Genomic DNA, 26,639 nt, shown 5'->3' with positions numbered 1-26,639 from the left:
CCTTCCTCCCTCTAGTGTCAGTGCATGTCCTTGTGTTCTGCTGCTCCTCTTCCTGTGACAAATGTCTCCCACCTGTACCTTCCTCCCTCTAGTGTCAGTGCATGTCCTCGTGTTCTGTTGCTCCTCTTCCTGTGAAGAATGTCTCCCACCTGTACCTTCCTCCCCCTAGTGTCAGTGCATGTCCTCGTGTTCTGCTGCTCCTCTTCCTGTGAAGAATGTCTCCCACCTGTACCTTCCTCCCCCTAGTGTCAGTGCATGTCCTCGTGTTCTGCTGCTCCTCTTCCTGTGAAGAATGTCTCCCACCTGTACCTTCCTCCCTCTAGTGTCAGTGCATGTCCACATGTTCTGTTGCTCCTCTTCCTGTGACTAATGTCTCCCACCTGTACCTTCCTCCCCCTAGTGTCAGTGCATGTCCTCGTGTTCTGCTGCTCCTCTTCCTGTGACGAATGTCTCCCACCTGTACCTTCCTCCCTCTAGTGTCAGTGCGTGTCCTCGTGTTCTGCTGCTCCTCTTCCTCTGACTAATGTCTTCCACCTGTACCTTCCTCCCTCTAGTGTCAGTGCATGTCCACATGTTCTGTTGCTCCTCTTCCTGTGACTAATGTCTCCCACCTGTACCTTCCTCCCCCTAGTGTCAGTGCATGTCCTTGTGTTCTGCTGCTCCTCTTCCTGTGAACAATGTCTCCCACCTGTACCTTCCTCCCTCTAGTGTCAGTGCATGTCCTCGTGTTCTGATGCTCCTCTTCCTGTGAAGAACGTCTCCCACCTGTACCTTCCTCCCGCTAGTGTCAGTGCATGTCCTCGTGTTCTGCTGCTCCTCTTCCTGTGACTAATGTCTCCCACCTGTACCCTCCTCCCCCTAGTGTCAGTGCATGTCCTCGTGTTCTGCTGCTCCTCTTCCTGTGACTAATGTCTCCCACCTGTACCTTCCTCCCTCTAGTGTCAGTGCATGTCCTCGTGTTCTGCTGCTCCTCTTCCTGTGAACAATGTCTCCCACCTGTACCTTCCTCCCTCTAGTGTCAGTGCATGTCCCCATGTTCTGCTGCTCCTCTTCCTGTGAAGAATGTCTCCCACCTGTACCTTCCTCCCTCTAGTGTCAGTGCGTGTCCCCGTGTTCTGCTGCTCCTCTTCCTGTGACTAATGTCTCCCACCTGTACCTTCCTCCCTCTAGTATCAGTGCATGTCCCCATGTTCTGCTGCTCCTCTTCCTGTGAAGAATGTCTCCCACCTGTACCTTCCTCCCCCCAGTGTCAGTGCATGTCCCCGTGTTCTGCTGCTCCTCTTCCTGTGGAGAATGTCTCCCACCTGTATCCTCCTCCCTCTAGTGTCAGTGCATGTCCCCATGTTCTGCTGCTCCTCTTCCTGTGAAGAATGTCTCCCACCTGTACCTTCCTCCCCCCAGTGTCAGTGCATGTCCCCGTGTTCTGCTGCTCCTCTTCCTGTGGAGAATGTCTCCCACCTGTACCCTCCTCCCTCTAGTGTCAGTGCATGTCCTCGTGTTCTGCTGCTCCTCTTCCTGTGAAGAATGTCTCCCACCTGTACCTTCCTCCCCCTAGTGTCAGTGCATGTCCTCGTGTTCTGCTGCTCCGCTACCTGTGAAGAATGTCTCCCACCTGTACCTTCCTCCCCCTAGTGTCAGTGCATGTCCTCGTGTTCTGCTGCTCCTCTTCCTGTGACTAATGTCTCCCACCTGTACCTTCCTCCCCCTAGTGTCAGTGCATGTCCTTGTGTTCTGCTGCTCCTCTTCCTGTGACTAATGTCTCCCACCTGTACCTTCCTTCCTCTAGTGTCAGTGCATGTCCTCGTGTTCTGCTGCTCCTCTTCCTGTGACTAATGTCTCCCACCTGTACCTTCCTCCCTCTAGTGTCAGTGCATGTCCTTGTGTTCTGCTGCTCCTCTTCCTGTGACAAATGTCTCCCACCTGTACCTTCCTCCCTCTAGTGTCAGTGCATGTCCTCGTGTTCTGTTGCTCCTCTTCCTGTGAAGAATGTCTCCCACCTGTACCTTCCTCCCCCTAGTGTCAGTGCATGTCCTCGTGTTCTGCTGCTCCTCTTCCTGTGAAGAATGTCTCCCACCTGTACCTTCCTCCCCCTAGTGTCAGTGCATGTCCTCGTGTTCTGCTGCTCCTCTTCCTGTGAAGAATGTCTCCCACCTGTACCTTCCTCCCTCTAGTGTCAGTGCATGTCCACATGTTCTGTTGCTCCTCTTCCTGTGACTAATGTCTCCCACCTGTACCTTCCTCCCCCTAGTGTCAGTGCATGTCCTCGTGTTCTGCTGCTCCTCTTCCTGTGACGAATGTCTCCCACCTGTACCTTCCTCCCTCTAGTGTCAGTGCGTGTCCTCGTGTTCTGCTGCTCCTCTTCCTCTGACTAATGTCTTCCACCTGTACCTTCCTCCCTCTAGTGTCAGTGCATGTCCACATGTTCTGTTGCTCCTCTTCCTGTGACTAATGTCTCCCACCTGTACCTTCCTCCCCCTAGTGTCAGTGCATGTCCTTGTGTTCTGCTGCTCCTCTTCCTGTGAACAATGTCTCCCACCTGTACCTTCCTCCCTCTAGTGTCAGTGCATGTCCTCGTGTTCTGATGCTCCTCTTCCTGTGAAGAACGTCTCCCACCTGTACCTTCCTCCCGCTAGTGTCAGTGCATGTCCTCGTGTTCTGCTGCTCCTCTTCCTGTGACTAATGTCTCCCACCTGTACCCTCCTCCCCCTAGTGTCAGTGCATGTCCTCGTGTTCTGCTGCTCCTCTTCCTGTGAAGAATGTCTCCCACCTGTACCATCCTCCCCCTAGTGTCAGTGCATGTCCTCGTGTTCTGCTGCTCCTCTTCCTGTGAAGAATGTCTCCCACCTGTACCTTCCTCCCTCTAGTGTCAGTGCATGTCCACATGTTCTGCTGCTCCTCTTCCTGTGAACAATGTCTCCCACCTGTACCTTCCTCCCTCTAGTGTCAGTGCATGTCCTCGTGTTCTGCTGCTCCTCTTCCTGTGACTAATGTCTCCCACCTGTACCTTCCTCCCTCTAGTGTCAGTGCGTGTCCTCGTGTTCTGCTGCTCCTCTTCCTGTGAACAATGTCTCCCACCTGTACCTTCCTCCCTCTAGTGTCAGTGCATGTCCACATGTTCTGCTGCTCCTCTTCCTGTGAAGAATGTCTCCCACCTGTACCTTCCTCCCTCTAGTGTCAGTGCATGTCCTCGTGTTCTGCTGCTCCTCTTCCTGTGACTAATGTCTCCCACCTGTACCCTCCTCCCCCTAGTGTCAGTGCATGTCCTCGTGTTCTGCTGCTCCTCTTCCTGTGAAGAATGTCTCCCACCTGTACCTTCCTCCCCCTAGTGTCAGTGCATGTCCTCGTGTTCTGCTGCTCCTCTTCCTGTGAAGAATGTCTCCCACCTGTACCTTCTTTCCTCTAGTGTCAGTGCATGTCCACATGTTCTGCTGCTCCTCTTCCTGTGAACAATGTCTCCCACCTGTACCTTCCTCCCTCTAGTGTCAGTGCATGTCCTCGTGTTCTGCTGCTCCTCTTCCTGTGAACAATGTCTCCCACCTGTACCTTCCTCCCTCTAGTGTCAGTGCATGTCCACATGTTCTGCTGCTCCTCTTCCTGTGAAGAATGTCTCCCACCTGTACCTTCCTCCCTCTAGTGTCAGTGCATGTCCTCGTGTTCTGCTGCTCCTCTTCCTGTGACTAATGTCTCCCACCTGTACCTTCCTCCCTCTAGTGTCAGTGCATGTCCCCATGTTCTGCTGCTCCTCTTCCTGTGAAGAATGTCTCCCACCTGTACCTTCCTCCCCCCAGTGTCAGTGCATGTCCCCGTGTTCTGCTGCTCCTCTTCCTGTGGAGAATGTCTCCCACCTGTACTTTCCCCCCTCTAGTGTCAGTGCATGTCCTCGTGTTCTGCTGCTTCTCTTCCTGTGACTAATGTCTCCCACCTGTACCTTCCTCCCCCTAGTGTCAGTGCATGTCCTCGTGTTCTGTTGCTCCTCTTCCTGTGAACAATGTCTCCCACCTGTACCTTCCTCCCTCTAGTGTCAGTGCATGTCCCCATGTTCTGCTGCTCCTCTTCCTGTGAAGAATGTCTCCCACCTGTACCTTCCTCCCTCTAGTGTCAGTGCATGTCCTCGTGTTCTGCTGCTCCTCTTCCTGTGACTAATGTCTCCCACCTGTACCTTCCTCCCTCTAGTGTCAGTGCATGTCCTCGTGTTCTGCTGCTCCTCTTCCTGTGAACAATGTCTCCCACCTGTACCTTCCTCCCTCTAGTGTCAGTGCATGTCCCCATGTTCTGCTGCTCCTCTTCCTGTGAAGAATGTCTCCCACCTGTACCTTCCTCCCTCTAGTGTCAGTGCTTGTCCCCGTGTTCTGCTGCTCCTCTTCCTGTGACTAATGTCTCCCACCTGTACCTTCCTCCCTCTAGTGTCAGTGCATGTCCCCATGTTCTGCTGCTCCTCTTCCTGTGAAGAATGTCTCCCACCTGTACCTTCCTCCCCCCAGTGTCAGTGCATGTCCCCGTGTTCTGCTGCTCCTCTTCCTGTGGAGAATGTCTCCCACCTGTACCCTCCTCCCTCTAGTGTCAGTGCATGTCCTCGTGTTCTGCTGCTCCTCTTCCTGTGAAGAATGTCTCCCACCTGTACCTTCCTCCCCCTAGTGTCAGTGCATGTCCTCGTGTTCTGCTGCTCCTCTTCCTGTGAAGAATGTCTCCCACCTGTACCTTCCTCCCTCTAGTGTCAGTGCATGTCCACATGTTCTGTTGCTCCTCTTCCTGTGACTAATGTCTCCCACCTGTACCTTCCTCCCCCTAGTGTCAGTGCATGTCCTTGTGTTCTGCTGCTCCTCTTCCTGTGACGAATGTCTCCCACCTGTACCTTCCTCCCTCTAGTGTCAGTGCGTGTCCTCGTGTTCTGCTGCTCCTCTTCCTCTGACTAATGTCTCCCACCTGTACCTTCCTCCCTCTAGTGTCAGTGCATGTCCTCGGGTTCTGCTGCTCCTCTTCCTGTGAACAATGTCTCCCACCTGTACCTTCCTCCCTCTAGTGTCAGTGCATGTCCTCGTGTTCTGCTGCTCCTCTTCCTGTGAAGAACGTCTCCCACCTGTACCTTCCTCCCGCTAGTGTCAGTGCATGTCCTCGTGTTCTGCTGCTCCTCTTCCTGTGACTAATGTCTCCCACCTGTACCCTCCTCCCCCTAGTGTCAGTGCATGTCCTCGTGTTCTGCTGCTCCTCTTCCTGTGAAGAATGTCTCCCACCTGTACCTTCCTCCCCCTAGTGTCAGTGCATGTCCTTGTGTTCTGCTGCTCCTCTTCCTGTGAAGAATGTCTCCCACCTGTACCTTCCTCCCTCTAGTGTCAGTGCATGTCCACATGTTCTGCTGCTCCTCTTCCTGTGAACAATGTCTCCCACCTGTACCTTCCTCCCTCTAGTGTCAGTGCATGTCCTCGTGTTCTGCTGCTCCTCTTCCTGTGAAGAATGTCTCCCACCTGTACCTTCCTCCCTCTAGTGTCAGTGCATGTCCTCGTGTTCTGCTGCTCCTCTTCCTGTGACTAATGTCTCCCACCTGTACCTTCCTCCCTCTAGTGTCAGTGCATGTCCTCGTGTTCTGCTGCTCCTCTTCCTGTGAACAATGTCTCCCACCTGTACCTTCCTCCCCCCAGTGTCAGTGCATGTCCCCGTGTTCTGCTGCTCCTCTTCCTGTGGAGAATGTCTCCCACCTGTACTTTCCCTCCTCTAGTGTCAGTGCATGTCCTCGTGTTCTGCTGCTTCTCTTCCTGTGACTAATGTCTCCCACCTGTACCTTCCTCCCCCTAGTGTCAGTGCATGTCCTCGTGTTCTGTTGCTCCTCTTCCTGTGAAGAATGTCTCCCACCTGTACCTTCCTCCCCCTAGTGTCAGTGCATGTCCTCGTGTTCTGCTGCTCCTCTTCCTGTGACTAATGTCTCCCACCTGCACCTTCCTCCCTCTAGTGTCAGTGCGTGTCCTCGTGTTCTGCTTCTCCTCTTCCTGTGACTAATGTCTCCCACCTGTACCTTCCTCCCCCTAGTGTCAGTGCATGTCCTCGTGTTCTGCTGCTCCTCTTCCTGTGAAGAATGTCTCCCACCTGTACCTTCCTCCCTCTAGTGTCAGTGCATGTCCTCGTGTTCTGCTGCTCCTCTTCCTGTGACTAATGTCTCCCACCTGTACCTTCCTCCCTCTAGTGTCAGTGCATGTCCTCGTGTTCTGCTGCTCCTCTTCCTGTGAACAATGTCTCCCACCTGTACCTTCCTCCCTCTAGTGTCAGTGCATGTCCCCATGTTCTGCTGCTCCTCTTCCTGTGAAGAATGTCTCCCACCTGTACCTTCCTCCCTCTAGTGTCAGTGCGTGTCCCCGTGTTCTGCTGCTCCTCTTCCTGTGACTAATGTCTCCCACCTGTACCTTCCTCCCTCTAGTGTCAGTGCATGTCCCCATGTTCTGCTGCTCCTCTTCCTGTGAAGAATGTCTCCCACCTGTACCTTCCTCCCCCCAGTGTCAGTGCATGTCCCCGTGTTCTGCTGCTCCTCTTCCTGTGGAGAATGTCTCCCACCTGTACCCTCCTCCCTCTAGTGTCAGTGCATGTCCTCGTGTTCTGCTGCTCCTCTTCCTGTGAAGAATGTCTCCCACCTGTACCTTCCTCCCCCTAGTGTCAGTGCATGTCCTCGTGTTCTGCTGCTCCTCTTCCTGTGAAGAATGTCTCCCACCTGTACCTTCCTCCCTCTAGTGTCAGTGCATGTCCACATGTTCTGTTGCTCCTCTTCCTGTGACTAATGTCTCCCACCTGTACCTTCCTCCCGCTAGTGTCAGTGCATGTCCTCGTGTTCTGCTGCTCCTCTTCCTGTGACGAATGTCTCCCACCTGTACCTTCCTCCCTCTAGTGTCAGTGCGTGTCCTCGTGTTCTGCTGCTCCTCTTCCTCTGACTAATGTCTCCCACCTGTACCTTCCTCCCTCTAGTGTCAGTGCATGTCCTCGTGTTCTGCTGCTCCTCTTCCTGTGAACAATGTCTCCCACCTGTACCTTCCTCCCTCTAGTGTCAGTGCATGTCCTCGTGTTCTGCTGCTCCTCTTCCTGTGAAGAACGTCTCCCACCTGTACCTTCCTCCCGCTAGTGTCAGTGCATGTCCTCGTGTTCTGCTGCTCCTCTTCCTGTGACTAATGTCTCCCACCTGTACCCTCCTCCCCCTAGTGTCAGTGCATGTCCTCGTGTTCTGCTGCTCCTCTTCCTGTGAAGAATGTCTCCCACCTGTACCTTCCTCCCCCTAGTGTCAGTGCATGTCCTTGTGTTCTGCTGCTCCTCTTCCTGTGAAGAATGTCTCCCACCTGTACCTTCCTCCCTCTAGTGTCAGTGCATGTCCACATGTTCTGCTGCTCCTCTTCCTGTGAACAATGTCTCCCACCTGTACCTTCCTCCCTCTAGTGTCAGTGCATGTCCTCGTGTTCTGCTGCTCCTCTTCCTGTGAAGAATGTCTCCCACCTCTACCTTCCTCCCTCTAGTGTCAGTGCATGTCCTCGTGTTCTGCTGCTCCTCTTCCTGTGACTAATGTCTCCCACCTGTACCTTCCTCCCTCTAGTGTCAGTGCATGTCCTCGTGTTCTGCTGCTCCTCTTCCTGTGAACAATGTCTCCCACCTGTACCTTCCTCCCTCTAGTGTCAGTGCATGTCCCCATGTTCTGCTGCTCCTCTTCCTGTGAAGAATGTCTCCCACCTGTACCTTCCTCCCTCTAGTGTCAGTGCGTGTCCCCGTGTTCTGCTGCTCCTCTTCCTGTGACTAATGTCTCCCACCTGTACCTTCCTCCCTCTAGTGTCAGTGCATGTCCCCATGTTCTGCTGCTCCTCTTCCTGTGAAGAATGTCTCCCACCTGTACCTTCCTCCCCCCAGTGTCAGTGCATGTCCCCGTGTTCTGCTGCTCCTCTTCCTGTGGAGAATGTCTCCCACCTGTATCCTCCTCCCTCTAGTGTCAGTGCATGTCCCCATGTTCTGCTGCTCCTCTTCCTGTGAAGAATGTCTCCCACCTGTACCTTCCTCCCCCCAGTGTCAGTGCATGTCCCCGTGTTCTGCTGCTCCTCTTCCTGTGGAGAATGTCTCCCACCTGTACCCTCCTCCCTCTAGTGTCAGTGCATGTCCTCGTGTTCTGCTGCTCCTCTTCCTGTGAAGAATGTCTCCCACCTGTACCTTCCTCCCCCTAGTGTCAGTGCATGTCCTCGTGTTCTGCTGCTCCGCTACCTGTGAAGAATGTCTCCCACCTGTACCTTCCTCCCCCTAGTGTCAGTGCAGGTCCTCGTGTTCTGCTGCTCCTCTTCCTGTGAAGAATGTCTCCCACCTGTACCTTACGCCCCCCAGTGTCAGTGCATGTCCTCGTGTTCTGCTGCTCCTCTTCCTGTGACTAATGTCTCCCACCTGTACCTTCCTCCCTCTAGTGTCAGTGCATGTCCTCGTGTTCTGCTGCTCCTCTTCCTGGGACTAATGTCTCCCACCTGTACCTTCCTCCCCCTAGTGTCAGTGCATGTCCTCGTGTTCTGTTGCTCCTCTTCCTGTGAAGAATGTCTCCCACCTGTACCATGTTATAACCCTTGATATATGTGAAAGTTTCTATCATGTCCCCCCTTTCCCTTCTCTGCACTAAAGTATACATATTAAGATCTTTTAGTCTTTCCTGGTACGTTTTGTGATGTAGGCCATGCACCATTTTAGTTGCCCTTCTTTGTACAGTCTCTAATGTATTTATATCCTTCTGGAGATATGGCCTCCAGAACTGAACACAATACTCTAGGTGAGGTCGTACCAATGACCTATACAGTGGCATTATTACTTATTTCTTTCTACTGCTGATACCTCTCCCTATGCAATCAAGCATCTGACTTGCCTTCTTCATTGCTTTGTTACATTGCCTACCTGCTTTTAAGTCCCCTGAAATAGTGACATCTAGATCCATCTCTTCCTCATTAGTTTCCATTATAGTGCCATTTATACCATATTTAGTCTTTGGATTTTTGCAACCCAAGTGCATGATTTTGCATTTTTTGGCATTAAACTGTAGTTACCATTCTCTTGGCCATTACTCTAATCTACCTAGATCCTCAATAATTTGTTTTACCCCTCCTGGTGTGTCTATGCTGTTGCATACCTTTGTGTCATCTGCAAAAAGGCACATTTTACCCTCAATTCCATTTGCAATGTCACTAATAAAGATATTAAAAAGCACCGGTCCAAGTACAGATCCCTGGGGTACTCCACTTGTAACCTTTCCCTCCTTTGACTGTACTCCGTTTACTACAACACTCTGTTTTCTGTCCTGCAACCACGCTCTTATCCATTCAACTATCTTAGAATCCAATCCCAAGCTTTCAAGTTTATTTAACAGTCTGTGATGTGGGACAGTGTCAAAAGCTTTACTAAAGTCTAGATAAGCTACATCTACAGCCCCACCTTGATCTATTACTTTAGTCACCCAGTCAAAAAAGTCAATAAGATTTGTTTGACATGATCTTCCCCCAGTAAACCCATGCTGTTTTGGATCCTGTAAATTGCTGGTTTTGAGATATTCACAACTCTTTATTTTAAGAGTGTTTCCATCAATTTCCCTACTACTGATGTAAGGCTCACTGGTCGATAGTTGCTTACCTCTTCCTTGCTTCCACTTTTGTGCAGTGGGACTACATTCGCTGTTTTCCGGTCCTCTGGGATTACTCCAGTAGCTAGTGACTGGTTGAATAATTCTGTTATTGATTTTACCAGCTCCCCTTAAAGATCTTTTAGTATCCTTGGATGTATCCCATCTGGCCCCATTGATTTATCCACTTTCAGTTTTGAGAGTTCTGTGAGGACTTTCTCCTCTGTAAATGTACTTGTCTCTCCCTCAGTTTTCTGACTATACTTGCAACCTAACTGTGGCCCCTTCCCCTCTCTTTAAGCAGTGAATACTGAGCAGAAATAATTATTAATATTATCCATTAATAATATTACATTGTCCCCCTCAAGCAAACTTCCACTCTCTGTCTTCAGTCTAATTATTCCACTTTTTGTTTTTCTCCTTTCACTTATATACCTAAAAAAAGTTTTCCCCCTTTTACCCACTGACTGGGCCATTTTCTCTTCAGCCTGTGCTTTTGCACATCTGATTACCTTCTTAGCCTCCTTCTGTCTAACAAGATACACCTCTTTGTCCTCATTCATCTGCGTCTGCTTAAATTTCTTAAAGGCCAACTTTTTTGCTTTCACAATACTTGCTACTTCTTTTGCAAACCACAATGGCTTTCTTTTTCTTGTGTTTTTCCTAACTCTTTTGACACAAAGTTCTGTTGCTTTTAGAATTGCACTTTTTAATTTTTCCCACTTATCCTGCACTCCTTCCAAGTTCTTCCACTCTGCCAAAGAATCCCTTACAGAGTTTCCCATCGCTACAAAATCTGCCTTCCTAAAATCTAACACCTTTGTTATTGTGTGCGATGAGTCGGTCTCTGTCTTTATTCTGAACCATACTGCTTGATGGTCACTGGATCCCAGGTTTTCACCCACATTTACGTCAGATATTCTGTCACCATCTGTAAGTATTAAGTCTAATATTGTGTCCTTATGAGTGGGCTCCCTCACCAATTGCTGGAGGGATGCTCCTTGCAAGGAATTCAGCTTGTCCCTACTTCTGGTGGAACTTGCAACAGGCAGCTCCCAGTTTACATCAGGTAGATTAAAGTCTCCCTCGCCTACACACCAACAGAACCTCGCCTACACCCGCCTGCGCAGCCGCAGACCCTCGCTTACGCACCACCAGACCCTCGCCTACACCCGCCTGCGCACCACCAGACCCTCGCCTACACCCACCTGCACACCCCCAGAACCTCGCCTACACCCGCCTGCGCAGCCGCAGACCCTCGCTTACGCACCACCAGACCCTCGCCTACACCCGCCTGCGCACCCCCAGACCCTCGCTTACGCACCACCAGACCCTCGCCTACACCCGCCTGCGCACCACCAGACCCTCGCCTACACCCGCCTGTGCACCTCAAGGCCCTTGACTACACCCGCCTGCGCACCCCCAGACCCTCGCTTACACCCTCCTTCCCACCACCAGAACCTTGCCTACACCTGCCTGTGCCCCAGCAGACCCTCGCCTACACCCTCCTTTGCACCGCCAGACCCTCGCCTACACCAACCTGGGCACCCCCAAACCCTTGCCTACACCCGCCTGGGCACCCCCAGGACCTCGCCTAGCTCTCACCTACACCCGCCTGCACACCCCCAGGCCTCCGCCTACACCCGCCAGACCCTCGCCTACACCCACCTGCGCACCGCCAGACCCTCGCCTACACCCATCTGCGCACCACCAGACCCTCGCCTACACCCACCTGCACACCAGCAGACCCTCGCCTACACCCACCTGCACACCAGCAGAACCTCGCCTACACCCACCTGCGCACCGCCAGCCCCTCGCCTATACCTGTCTCTGCACCACCAGACCCTCGCCTACACCCGCCTGCGCACCCCAGACCCTCGCCTACACACAACCAGACCCTCTACTACACCCGCCTGCGCACCACCAGACCCTCGCCTACACCCACCTGCGCACCGCCAGCCCCTCGCCTACACCTGTCTCTGCACCACCAGACCCTCACCTACACCCGCCTGCGCACCCCAGACCCTCGCCTACACACAACCAGACCCTCTACTACACCCGCATGCGCACCCCCAGAACCTCGCCTACACCCGCCAGAACCTCACCTACACCCACCTGTGCCCCATCAGACCCCCGCCTACACCTGACTTCACACCACCAGACCCTCGCCTACACCCACCTGCGCACCGCCAGACCCTCGCCTACACCCATCTGCGCTCCACCAGACCCTCGCCTACACCCACCTGCACACCAGCAGAACCTCGCCTACACCCACCTGCACACCGCCAGCCCCTCGCCTACACCTGTCTCTGCACCACCAGACCTTCGCCTACACCCGCCTGCGCACCCCAGACCCTCGCCTATACACAACCAGACCCTCTGCTACACCCGCATGCGCACCCCCAGAACCTCGCCTACATCCGCCAGAACCTCACCTACACCCACCTGTGCCCCATCAGACCCCCGCCTACACCTGACTTCACACCACCAGACCCTCGCCTACACCTGCCTGGGCACCGCCAAACCCTCGCCTGTGCCTCAACAGACCCTCGCCCAAAACCTCCAGCAAAATATTACAGACATAGGGCCAGATGCAGCCAGCACCAGCTCCTACCTGCCATGTCACAGACTGTGTTTGAAAAAACGTCAGGCCGAAGCTGATTGGCTGGCTATTTATCACTCTGACCCATAATGCTAGTGTGTGCGCGCTTTGTTATAGCAGCGCCTGTGCACTGTGAGCGGGTTTCTCTGCATGACGTACATTACGCTGCCCAGCGCAGCTCGTGCACACTATTCCAGGGGTAAGAGGACTCATCAGTAATACCAAATAGATCGGGAGACTCACCTGAAGTAGAGGACGAGCAGCGCGGCTAATGCTGCCAGGAGGAGACAGCCTGCGCAGGATTCCACAATCAGCGCCAGCAGGAACGCTAAGGAAACAATGCCAGTTACTAACATCACTGTAATCCCCCGAGCAACACATGCTGCGTCTGTCTGCTATATATAGGCGTTACCCCATACTGTACATGCGTCCGTCAGTATATAGAGAGCAGATGACCTGTAACCTATATACCTGACCGATGGAGGACACTACGGGACGTATCATCAAGGGCAGACTGATGGAGGACCCTACGGGACGTATCACCATGGGCAGACTGAAGGAGGACCCTACGGGACGTATCACCATGGGCAGACTGAAGGAGGACACTACGGGACGTATCAGCATGGGCAGACTGAAGGAGGACACTACGGGACGTATCAGCATGGGCAGACTGAAGGAGGACACTACGGGACGTATCACCATGGGCAGACTGAAGGAGGACCCTACGGGACATATCACCATGGGCAGACTGAAGGAGGACCCTACGGGACATATCACCATGGGCAGACTGAAGGAGGACCCAACGGGACGTATCTCCATGGGCAGACTGAAGGAGGACCCTACGGGACGTATCACCATGGGCAGACTGAAGGAGGACCCTACGGGACATATCACCATGGGCAGACTGAAGGAGGACCCTACGGGACATATCACCATGGGCAGACTGATGGAGGACACTACGGGACGTATCACCATGGGCCGACTGATGGAGGACCCTACGGGACATATCACCATGGGCAGACTGAAGGAGGACCCTACGGGACATATCACCATGGGCAGACTGAAGGAGGACCCTACGGGATGTATCACCATGGGACGTATCACCATGGGCAGACTGATGGAGGACACTACGGGACGTATCACCATGGGCAGACTGAAGGAGGACACTACTGGACATATCACCATGGGCAGACTGATGGAGGACAATACGGGACGTATCACCATGGGCAGACTGAAGGAGGACACTACGGGACGTATCACCATGGGCAGACTGATGGAGGACACTACGGGACGTATCACCATGGGCAGACTGATGAAGGACACTACGGGATACAGTATATCACCATGGGCAGACTGATGGAGGAAACCACGGGATGTATGATCATTGGCAGACTGATGGAGGACACTACGGGATATATCACCATGGGCAGACTGATAGAGGAAACCACAGGACGTATCACCATGGGCAGACTGAAGGAGGACACTACGGGACGTATCACCATGGGCAGACTGATGAAGGACACTACGGGACGTATCACCATGGGCAGACTGATGGAGGACACTACGGGACGTATCACCATGGGCAGACTGAAGGAGGACACTACGGGACGTATCATCATGGGCAGACTGAAGGAGGACACTACGGGACGTATCACCATGGGCAGACTGAAGGAGGACACTACGGGACGTATCACCATGGGCAGACTGATGTAGGACACTACGGGACGTATCACCATGGGCAGACTGATGAAGGACACTACGGAACGTATCACCATGGGCAGACTGATGGAGGACACTACGGGACGTATCACCATGGGCAGACTGATGGAGGACACTACGGGACGTATCACCATGGGCAGACTGAAGGAGGACCCTACGGGACGTATCACCATGGGCAGACTGATGGAGGACACTACGGGACGTATCACCATGGGCAGACTGATGGAGGACACTACGGGATATATCACCATGGGCAGACTGATAGAGGAAACCACGGGACGTATCACCATGGGCAGACTGATGGAGGACACTACGGGACGTATCACCATGGGCAGACTGAAGGAGGACCCTACGGGACGTATCACCATGGGCAGACTGATGGAGGACACTACGGGACGTATCACCATGGGCAGACTGATGGAGGACACTACGGGATATATCACCATGGGCAGACTGATAGAGGAAACCACGGGACGTATCACCATGGGCAGACTGAAGGAGGACACTACGGGACGTATCACCATGGGCAGACTGATGAAGGACACTACGGGACGTATCACCATGGGCAGACTGATGGAGGACACTACGGGACGTATCACCATGGGCAGACTGATAGAGGAAACCACGGGACGTATAACCATGGGCAGACTGAAGGAGGACCCTACGGGACGTATCACCATGGGCAGACTGATGGAGGACACTACGGGACGTATCACCATGGGCAGACTGAAGGAGGACACTACGGGACGTATCACCATGGGCAGACTGATAGAGGAAACCACGGGACGTATCACCATGGGCAGACTGATGGAGGACACTACGGGACGTATCACCATGGGCAGACTGATGGAGGACACTACGGGACGTATCACCATGGGCAGACTGATGGAGGACACTACGGGATATATCACCATGGGCAGACTGATGGAGGACACTACGGGACGTATCACCATGGGCAGACTGATGGAGGACACTACGGGACGTATCACCATGGGCAGACTGATGGAGGACACTACGGGACGTATCACCATGGGCAGACTGATGGAGGACACTACGGGACGTATCACCATGGGCAGACTGATTGAGGACACTACAGGACGTATCACCATGGGCAGACTGAAGGAGGACACTACGGGACGTATCACCATGGGCAGACTGAAGGAGGACACTACGGGACGTATCACCATGGGCAGACTGAAGGAGGACACTACGGGACGTATCACCATGGGCAGACTGAAGGAGGACACTACGGGACATATCACCATGGGCAGACTGAAGGAGGACACTACGGGACGTATCACCATGGGCAGACTGAAGGAGGACACTACGGGATGTATCACCATGGGCAGACTGAAGGAGGACACTACGGGACGTATCACCATGGGCAGACTGATGGAGGACACAACGGGACGTATCACCATGGGCAGACTGAAGGAGGACACTACGGGACGTATCACCATGGGCAGACTGAAGGAGGACACTACAGGATGTATCACCATGGGCAGACTGAAGGAGGACACTACGGGACGTATCACCATGGGCAGACTGAAGGAGGACACTACAGGATGTATCACAGTGAACCAGGGATCTTTCAGCCAAACAATCTCCACTCCTCCCCAGTACAGTGGCACATAGGAGATCAGTTTGCAACATGGATCAGACCCCACTGCACTACCGGTGGGATACAATCCCTGTGCTTGTCTGGGTCCTCAGGAATTGGGTCCACTCCCAAATATTAGGTACATACAATACATGCACACCCCGGAATATAAGAGAGCTTTGTGATATATCAGAACAGATTATGGAGTTACCATATATGTTGTCACTACTTACATTCCTCACAGTTAAAGCCGCCAAATCCTAATGGACACCTATAAAACAGAGAATCCAATGAGGAGGATGAGCAGCGACACAGCTGGAACTGTATCTGCGGCTTCACACAGTGGGGATATAAACTGTCGCTCACAGTGAGGGGCTCATTCATTATCACTGGGATGCGGGACCATTTGTCTACAACAAGAAGATAGACATACCATTAGGTCGACAGTGCCTAGGTCGACAGTCAAAAGGTCGACATGGTTTTTTTCACTGTTTTTTTACCCAAATGTCGACACAGTCGACAAGGACACAGTTTGAAGTGAACCGCAGCCGCTCGCAATGCTTCGGGCACGGTGCCTCGCTGCACTCGGCACACTATTATAATCTAACGCCACGCCCTAGTGGATGGTAGGGCATGAAATACCGCCTGTCGGCACATGTCGGCTCAAAAAACAGTGAAAAAAACCATGTCGACCTTTTGACTGTCGACCTAGACACTGTCGACCTAATGGCAGTGTTGACCTAATGACATGTCGACCTAATGGTATGTCGACCTAAAAGCATGTCGACCTATTGAGTTGTCGAACTAATGGTGTCGACCTAATGGCTGTCTATCTTCTTGTTGTAGACAAATAGTCCGGATACCTTATCACTTATGGGCCCATTACACATTCGTAAATATGTGAGATGGCATGTGCAGGCAGTGAAGGGGCATGCAAGGTGGGCTGATGGCATGTGGGGGTAGTGAAGGGGCATGAGGATCTGATGAAATTTGGGGGCAGTAAAGGGGCATGTGAGGGTATGATAGCATGTGTGGCAGTGAAGGGGCATGTGAGGGTAGGATAGCATGTGTGGCAGTGAAGGGGCATGTGAGGGTAGGATAGCATGTGTGGCAGTGAAGGGGCATGTGAGGGTAGGATAGCATGTGTGGCAGTGAAGGGGCATGTGAGGGTATGATAGCATGTGTGGCAGTGAAGGGGCATGTGAGGGTATGATAGCATGTGTGGCAGTGAAGGGGCATGTGAGGGTCTGATGGCATGTGGGGGGGGAGTGGAGGGGCATGTGAGGGTATGATGGCATGTGTGGCAGTGAAGGGGCATGTGAGGATCTGGTGGCATGTGTGTAAGTGAAGGTGCATGTGAGGATCTGATGACATTTGGGGGCAGTGAAGAGGCATTTGAGGGTATGATGGCATGTGTGGCAGTGAAGGGGCATGTGAGGGTCTGATGGCATGTGAGGGAAGTGGATGGGCATGTGAGGGTATGATGGCATGTGTGGCAGTAAAGGGGCATGTGAGGGTATGATGGCATGTGTGGCAGTGAAGGGGCATGTGAGGATCTGATGACATTTGGGGGCAGTGAAGGGGCATGTGAGGGTATGATGGCATGTGTGGTAGTGAAGGGGCATGAGGATATGATGAAATTTGGGGCAGTAAAGGGGCATGTGAGGGTATAATAGCATGTGTGTCAGTGAAGGGGCATGTGAGGGTCTGATGGCATGTGGGGGGGAGTGGAGGGGCATGTGAGGGTATGATGGCATGTGTGGCAGTGAAGGGGCATGTGAGGATCTGATGACATTTGGGGGCAGTGAAGGGGCATGTGAGGGTATGATGGCATGTGTGGCAGTAAAGGGGCATGTGAGGATCTGGTGGCATGTGTGCATGTGAGGATCTGATGACATTTGGGGGCAGTGAAGAGGCATGTGAGGGTATGATAGCATGTGTGGCAGTGAAGGGGCATGTGAGGGTATGATAGCATGTGTGGCAGTGAAGGGGCATGTGAGGGTCTGATAGCATGTGGGGGGGGAGTGGAGGGGCATGTGAGGGTATGATGGCATGTGTGGCAGTGAAGGGGCATGTGAGGATCTGATGACATTTGGGGGCAGTGAAGGGGCATGTGAGGGTATGATGGCATGTGTGGCAGTAAAGGGGCATGTGAGGATCTGGTGGCATGTGTGCATGTGAGGATCTGATGACATTTGGGGGCAGTGAAGAGGCATGTGAGGGTATGATAGCATGTGTGGCAGTGAAGGGGCATGTGAGGGTATGATGGCATGGGGGGGGAGTGGAGGGGCATGTGAGGGTATGATGGCATGTGTGGCAGTAAAGGGGCATGTGAGGATCTGGTGGCATGTGTGTAAGTGAAGGTGCATGTGAGGATCTGATGACATTTGGGGGCAGTGAAGAGGCATGTGAGGGTATGATGGCATGTGTGGCAGTGAAGGGGCATGTGAGGGTCTGATGGCATGTGTGGCAGTAAAGGGGCATGTGAGGGTATGATGGCATGTGTGGCAGTGAAGGGGCATGTGAGGATCTGATGACATTTGGGGGCAGTGAAGGGGCATGTGAGGGTCTGATGGCATGTGGGGGGGAGTGGAGGGGCATGTGAGGGTATGATGGCATGTGTGGCAGTGAAGGGGCATGTGAGGATCTGATGACATTTGGGGGCAGTGAAGAGGCATGTGAGGGTATGATGGCATGTGTGGCAGTGAAGGGGCATGTGAGGATCTGGTGGCATGTGAAGGCAGTAAATGTTAGGAGTTCCAGTGGACTGTAATACCCCTTTTACACCGCCGAAAAATCAGGGTCAGAGGCGGGTCAGACCCGGATCATCGGCGGTGTAAATGGGGTGTATCCGTGTCCATTTACACGGGTCCTCTACCCAGGTCCTGACCTGGGTAGAACACGGTCAGGACCCGTGTAGAGGCCGGTGTAAATGGTGCAGCACGGGATGAGGCAGGTAATACCTGAGCGGCGGATGGGAACTTGGCTGATTAGTTGATGCACGGCAACTCTGCTGCAGTGGCAGCTATGTCCTTCCGAAGCCTCCTCCCCTTGTTTTTCCCTTCACCAGGGCAGCAGCATAGACAAGTGCGGAGTGCGCGGTAGCCGCACAGCACGCTGGGAATTGTAGTCTCCGTATCGTATGTGCCGCTGCTATAAGAAATGGAAGGCCTGGGGAGACTACAACTCCCAGCGCCGCCCTCTTTCCACCGAGTCCTCTCCCCTCCTTGGTAGAATAGCCGGGACAGACAGAGAGAGAGGAGGGGTAGTCCGGGGGGTCAGCGGCTTTATGTGACCTATGCCACAGGCATGACCGGAGGGGTCACTGGCTCTGTGTGTGGCGCTAGCTGCAGAGGAGAGGGGAGCCCCCCCCCACTACATGACCTCCCTCCATTCTACCCAGTGTAGGCAGCTGGAAGCTCATTGTCACCCACTCTATATAAATGCCTGTCACACACTCTCCTGCTGGGGGGCTTGGGGTATTTATAGTCTGGGGGTTATACTGTACTGCCTGATGGCTTCTGCCCTTAGGTTGTCCTGACCTGTCTTGGGGCATTATACTCTAGAGGTAATACTGCCTGGGACTTGGTTATTATACTCTGAGGGTAAAACTGTACTGTCTGGGGGTTTGATATACTTGAAAAAGGGGTTGTAGCCCCAAAATGAGCTGTTGATGGCCATTTTTAATGGCATCTAGAAGAAATAGCAGGGATGACCCAGGTTCAGTGTAAATGGTGCAGACCCTGGTCCGACCCAGGTCGAAGTGCTGTGTAAATGGGGTATAAAGCAGGGTCAGATCCTGGAAACTCCAGTGTTCAAAGACCAGGGTCCGACCAGGGTTTTTGGTGTAAAAGGGGTATAAGACTAGTAGTAATACTTGCTGGAGGAACAGACAATGGAGGCAGGTTGGATGTTAACTCACTCTATTATCAGGATAATAAATCAGGCACAGGCACAATGCTTCAGCATCAGCAAACAGGAGCAGGCATCAGGTAACAGGTACAGGAATAAGGATTGCGGTCTCAGGCAAGGTACAGCACTACAGACAAGGCTGAGAAGGCTATAACTCAGGGCTGGGCAACACCGGCCCTCCAGATGTTGATGAACTACACATCCCAGGATGCTTTGCATTAGTTTTGCTATGTGGTCATGCTGAAACTGATGCAAGGCATGCTGGGATGTGTAGTTCATCAACATCTGGAGGGCAGGTGTTGCCCAGTCCTGCTATAACTGGACCTGAAGCTCAGGGCAAACACAGCTTTAAAGCCAGAGCAAGCCAATCCCTGCAGCACACAGAGAAAGGCCCCTCAATCCTCATTATGGGCCTTATTTTGGTTCATTCTTTCTGACAAAATCCTTCTTAGATGGACAAAACCATGTGCGCTGCAGGGGGGGCAGATGTAACATGTGCAGAGATAATTAGATTTGGGTGAGTAATTTTGTTTCTGTGCAGGAAAAATACTGACTGCTTTATTTTTACACTGCAATATAGATCTCACTTTGAAGTAAAACCCCACCCAAATCTAATTCTCTCTGCACATGTTACATCTGCCCCACCTGCAGTGCACATGGTTTTGCCCATCTAAGAAGGATTTTGTCAGAAAGAATGAACCAAAATAAGGCCCTATGTGCTGCAGTTGGGAATGGTATTCTGCGAACAGCCCAGTCCAGCTGATTACACCAGCTGGGAGTGCTCCAAAAACCATACTTCTGCCCAACAGCAGCACCTCTGGCCATCTATAGGTACTGCAGTCCAAACACAACAGCAGCACCTCTGAGGTACTGCAGGCCAAACATGACATCAATGGCAGTCCTGACAGGGGCATGTTAGATGGTCTGATGGTATGTGGATGTGGTGAAGGAGCATGTGAGGTGGGAGGATGACATACAGTACAGTATGGGGTAGTGAAGGGGCATGTGAGGTGGTCTGATGGCATGTGAGGGCAGTGAAGGAGCATGTGAGGTGGTCTGACGACATGTGAGGGCAGTGAAGGAGCATGTGAGGTGGTCTGACGACATGTGAGGGCAGTGAAGGAGCATGTGAGGTGGTCTGATGGCATGTGAGGGCAGTGAAGGAGCATGTGAGGTGGTGTGATGGCATGTGAGGGCAGTGAAGGAGCATGTGAGGTGGTCTGATGGCATGTGAGGGCAGTGAAGGAGCATGTGAGGTGGTCTGATGACATGTGAGGGATGTGAAGGGGCATGTGAGGTGGTCTGATGGCATGTGAGGGCAGTGAAGGAGCATGTGAGGTGGTCTGATGGCATGTGAGGGCAGTGAAGGAGCATGTGAGGTGGTCTGATGACATGTGAGGGCAGTGAAGGAGCATGTGAGGTGGTCTGATGGCATGTGAGGGCAGTGAAGGAGCATGTGAGGTGGTCTGATGGCATGTGAGGGATGTGAAGGGGCATGTGAGGTGGTCTGATGGCATGTGAGGGCAGTGAAGGAGCATGTGAGGTGGTCTGATGGCATGTGACATGCTTATTTGGACTGTACAGGAATGAGAAGGCGACTGCTGCCCTCTGGTGGACAATGAAACAATGATCATGCAATTATTGCTGAACATTCTGTGCCTGAGAGGCAGGTAGGTGCCCAGGGCCACATACATATCATACCAGGGCCACATATGTATGAGTGCTACAGTATGTACCTCAGCCATTTCTCTGTGGTTGCTAATTGGGCATTTCCTGACACCCCATTAGGGCCATGGAACAGACGAAGGCTACAAACCTCTCACACTGGTGCTCTGTCCAATGGAAGCCGCTGGCACATGCTGCAAATCAAAGATTCAAGTCAGGAGTCAGAGGCGATGCCAGTGAGCAGCGATAAGGCAGATAAATGACTAGGAAACAAGGCAATATTATGGCGTAATGTAGTAACCTCTGCGGATTCGCACCGTTACAGCTACTTAGTGCCCGTCTCAGAACCAGACCTGTCAAAGCCACCAGCCTGCACTGGGGAGTCCAAGCAAGAACGAAACAGTCTTTCTGTAGGATGATTTTCATTGGCAGAAATCACAGAATCGCCATGACAGGAAAGTGCTGCAGGAACGTGTCCCACACAGACGCTGCCTTTGGCGTGTAGATAAGTGCTGTGCATACGTGTCCCATACAGGCGCTGCCTTTGGCGTGTAGATAAGTGCTGTGCGTAAGTGTCCCACACAGGCACTGCCTCTGGCGTGTATATAAGTGCTGTGCGTATGTGTCCCATACAGGCACTGCCTCTGGTGTGTAGGTAAGTGCTGCAGCTATGTGTCCCATACAGGCGCTGCCTCTGGTGTGTAGATAAGTGCTGTGCGTACGTGTCCCATACAGGCGCTGCCTCTGGTGTGTAGGTAAGTGCTGTGCGTACCTTTCCCATACAGGCGCTGCCTCTGGTGTGTAGGTAAGTGCTGTGCGTACCTTTCCCATACAGGCGCTGCCTCTGGTGTGTAGGTAAGTGCTGTGCGTACCTTTCCCATACAGGCGCTGCCTCTGGTGTGTAGGTAAGTGCTGCAGCTATGTGTCCCATACAGGCACTGCCTCTGGTGTGTAGGTAAGTGCTGCAGCTATGTGTCCCATACAGGCACTGCCTCTGGCGTGTAGATAAGTGCTGTGCGTACGTGTCCCATACAGGCGCTGCCTCTGGTGTGTAGGTAAGTGCTGTGCGTACCTTTCCCATACAGGCGCTGCCTCTGGTGTGTAGGTAAGTGCTGCAGCTATGTGTCCCATACAGGCACTACCTCTGGTGTGTAGGTAAGTGCTGCAGCTATGTGTCCCATACAGGCACTGCCTCTGGTGTGTAGGTAAGTGCTGCAGCTATGTGTCCCATACAGGCGCTGCCTCTGGCGTGTAGGTTAGTGCTGCAGCTATGGGTCCCAAACAGGCGCTGCCTCTGGCGTGTAGGTTAGTGCTGCAGGAACGTGTCCCACACAGGCACTGCCTCTGGCATGTAGGTAAGTGCTGCAGGTACGTGTCCCATACAGGCGCTGCCTTTGGCGTGTAGGTAAGTGCTGCAGGTACGTGTCCCGCACAGGCACTGCCTCTGGCGTGTAGGTAAGTGCTGCAGGTACGTGTCCCATACAGGCGCTGCCTCTGGCATGTAGGTAAATGCTGCAGGTATGTGTCCCATACAGGCGCTGCCTCTGGCGTGTAGGTAAGTGCTGCAGGTACGTGCCCCTCACATGCCATGTAATACACAGCGACAGTAATTGCCTGGGAGACTCACCTCTGCAGGTATGGTCAGACGGGCTGTACTTATAGTAACCTTGCCGGCAGTCGCAGGTCACTAGCCCCGCGTGGCTCTCACAGTTACTGGTGGACGGGTCACACATCGCAAAGTCACACAGGCTGAGACCTAGATGGAGAATGAGGAGATAATGCACCAAATAATCACACTCTGGGCAGCCAATAGTGACTCAGATGTATTAAGCTTTAACAAGAGATAAAGCCAAGGGTGATAAGGAGAGATAAACGTCCAGCCAATCACCTGCCAACTGCCATGTTACAGGCTGTGTTCGAAAAAAGTCAGTAAGGAGCTGATTGGCTGGACGTTTATCTCTCCTTATCACCCTTGCATTTATCTCTTGTTAAGGCTTAATACATCTGGCCCAGTGCATAAAAGGGGAGGGGAACCAGGTGCCCACCAGGCCAACACAGCGGATTTCAGCGGGGCCATCATGTTACCCCATCCTGCCCTTTAGTAGCCGCACTAGCCACTCATCCATTCCCCAGGACATAGGGCAGTATACAGTGTGCAGCCCAGTTACTATTCTGGGCAAAACCATGTGCACTGCAGGTGGGGCAGATGTAACAGGTGCAGACAGAGTTAGATTTGGGTGAGTTATTTTGTTTCTGTGCAGGGTAAATACTTCCTGTTTTATTTTTACACTACACTTTAGTTTTCAGATTGAATACCCCCCTACCCAAATCTTCCTCTCTCTGCACCTGTTACATCTGCCCATCTGCAGTACAGCATGGATTTGTCCATTTAAAAACAAAGAGCCTTATTCAGACCTGTTCACTGACCAGCCAAATCCACCTCCCCCTGCTGCGTAGATCCCCAATCTAGCGTGTGGCCGCACCAGCTTTTATCTTGGCTGGAGACGGCCGAATTTGGGGAGGGCAGTGATGTCAGCCACACACCACAAGCAGGCATCAACACACCTGCATGTAAGGCATTCAGAAGGCGTGGCGCCGCGTTCTGCAGTCACATGACTGTGCCGCGTTCTGCAGTCACATGACTGTGCCGCGTTCTGCAGTCACATGACTGTCCGCTATGCTGTGTGATGGGCTACAGAGTAGTCCAACGCTCATTCACCTTGTATGGATTAGATATTTATGGGGGGCTGATTGCAGGCACCCCCATACTCTCTGTACACATTACTCCGAGTCACCATCTCTTACCCTGATAGGAGTCTCCGGTGAGAAGAGAGACACAGCCAGGATCGTCTGCCGCACAGCGGAGGGCAGACACCATCAGCTCCATCGTCAGGTTCTCCTCCGTCACCGCATACAGCATGGAGAACAAGTGCAGGATTGTCACACGGCCATCAGCCAGCCTACGGGGGACACAACCAGGGTCACAGCTACACTAGTTACTGTTACACGGCCATCAGCCAGCCTACGGGGGATACAACCAGGGTCACAGCTACACTAGTGAATGTCACACGACCATCAGCCAGCCTACGGGAGACACAACCAGGGTCACAGCTACACTAGTGACTGTCACACGGCCATCAGCCAGCTATCGGGGGACACAACCAGGGTCACAGCTACACTAGTGACTGTCACACGGCCATCAGCCAGCCTACGGGAGACACAACCAGGGTCACAGCTACACTAGTGACTGTCACACGGCCATCAGCCAGCCTACAGGAGACACAACCAGGGTCACAGCTACACTAGTGACTGTCACACGACCATCAGCCAGCCTACGGGAGACACAACCAGGGTCACAGCTACACTAGTTACTGTTACACGACCATCAGCCAGCCTACGGGAGACACAACCAGGGTTACAGCTACACTAGTGACTGTCACACGGCCATCAGCCAGCCTATGGGGGACACAACCAGGGTCACAGCTACACTAGTAACTGTCACACAGCCATCAACCAGCCTACGGGAGACACAACCAGGGTCACAGCTACACTAGTGACTGTCACACGGCCATCAGCCAGCCTATGGGGGACACAACCAGGGTCACAGCTACACTAGTAACTGTCACACAGCCATCAGCCAGCCTACAGGAGACACAACCAGGGTCACAGCTACACTAGTGACTGTCACACGACCATCAGCCAGCCTACGGGAGACACAACCAGGGTCACAGCTACACTAGTGACTGTTACACGGCCATCAGCCAGCCTACGGGGGATACAACCAGGGTCACAGCTACACTAGTGACTGTCACACAGCCATTAGCCAGCCTACGGGGGACACAACCAGGGTCACAGCTACACTAGTGACTGTCATACAGCCATCAGCCAGCCTACGGGAGACACAACCAGGGTCACAGCTACACTAGTGACTGTCACACGGCCATCAGCCAGCCTATGGGGGACACAACCAGGGTCACAGCTACACTAGTTACTGTCACACAGCCATCAACCAGCCTACGGGAGACACAACCAGGGTCACAGCTACACTAGTGACTGTCACACGGCCATCAGCCAGCCTATGGGGGACACAACCAGGGTCACAGCTACACTAGTAACTGTCACACAGCCATCAACCAGCCTACGGGAGACACAACCAGGGTCACAGCTACACTAGTGACTGTCACACGGCCATCAGCCAGCCTACGGGAGACACAACCAGGGTCACAGCTACACTAGTGACTGTCACACGGCCATCAGCCAGCCTACGGGGGATACAACCAGGATCACAGCTACACTAGTGACTGTCACACAGCCATCAGCCAGCCTACAGGAGACACAACCAGGGTCACAGCTACACTAGTGACTGTCACACGACCATCAGCCAGCCTACGGGAGACACAACCAGGGTCACAGCTACACTAGTTACTGTTACACGACCATCAGCCAGCCTACGGGAGACACAACCAGGGTTACAGCTACACTAGTGACTGTCACACGGCCATCAGCCAGCCTATGGGGGACACAACCAGGGTCACAGCTACACTAGTAACTGTCACACGGCCATCAGCCAGCCTATGGGGGACACAACCAGGGTCACAGCTACGTTAGTGACTGTCAAACGGCCGTCAGCCAGCCTACGGGGGACACAACCAGGATCACAACGACACTAGTGACTGTTACACGGCCGTCAGCCAGCCTACGGGGGACACAACCAGGGTCACAGCTACACTAGTTACTGTTACACCGCCATCAGCCAGCCTACGGGGGATACAACCAGGGTCACAGCTACACTAGTGACTGTCACACGGCCATCAGCCAGCTATCGGGGGACACAACCAGGGTCACAGCTACACTAGTGACTGTCACACGGCCATCAGCCAGCCTACGGGAGACACAACCAGGGTCACAGCTACACTAGTGACTGTCACACGGCCATCAGCCAGCCTACAGGAGACACAACCAGGGTCACAGCTACACTAGTGACTGTCACACGACCATCAGCCAGCCTACGGGAGACACAACCAGGGTCACAGCTACACTAGTTACTGTTACACGACCATCAGCCAGCCTACGGGAGACACAACCAGGGTTACAGCTACACTAGTGACTGTCACACGGCCATCAGCCAGCCTATGGGGGACACAACCAGGGTCACAGCTACACTAGTAACTGTCACACAGCCATCAACCAGCCTACGGGAGACACAACCAGGGTCACAGCTACACTAGTGACTGTCACATGGCCATCAGCCAGCCTATGGGGGACACAACCAGGGTCACAGCTACACTAGTAACTGTCACACAGCCATCAGCCAGCCTACAGGAGACACAACCAGGGTCACAGCTACACTAGTGACTGTCACACGACCATCAGCCAGCCTACGGGAGACACAACCAGGGTCACAGCTACACTAGTTACTGTTACACGGCCATCAGCCAGCCTACGGGGGATACAACCAGGGTCACAGCTACACTAGTGACTGTCACACAGCCATTAGCCAGCCTACGGGGGACACAACCAGGGTCACAGCTACACTAGTG

The 26,639-nt window shown here is 53.1% G+C and overlaps 1 protein-coding gene across 4 annotated transcripts in view; it reads right to left on the bottom strand.

Annotated features, from left to right (window-relative positions):
* LOC146079868 (uncharacterized) overlaps positions 1-26,639 on the bottom strand; it is a 158,646-nt gene that overhangs the window by 41,329 nt on the left and 90,678 nt on the right. For all 4 annotated transcript variants that reach the window (XM_083186537.1, XM_083186538.1, XM_083186536.1 and 1 more), the window contains 5 exons: positions 23,905-24,059; positions 22,727-22,855; positions 21,251-21,293; positions 15,756-15,793; positions 12,447-12,531 (listed from right to left, as the gene is read on the bottom strand). In XM_083186537.1, coding sequence (XP_083042663.1) covers positions 12,447-12,531; positions 15,756-15,793; positions 21,251-21,293; positions 22,727-22,855; positions 23,905-24,059 — 450 coding nt within the window. The remainder of the gene's footprint in view (positions 1-12,446; positions 12,532-15,755; positions 15,794-21,250; positions 21,294-22,726; positions 22,856-23,904; positions 24,060-26,639) is intronic.

The sequence above is a fragment of the Crinia signifera genome, chromosome 5, assembly GCF_055691185.1.
Source record: "Crinia signifera chromosome 5, ASM5569118v1, whole genome shotgun sequence".
Lineage (NCBI taxonomy): Eukaryota > Metazoa > Chordata > Amphibia > Anura > Myobatrachidae > Crinia > Crinia signifera.
This window is presented reverse-complemented; position numbering and strand designations above follow the sequence as displayed.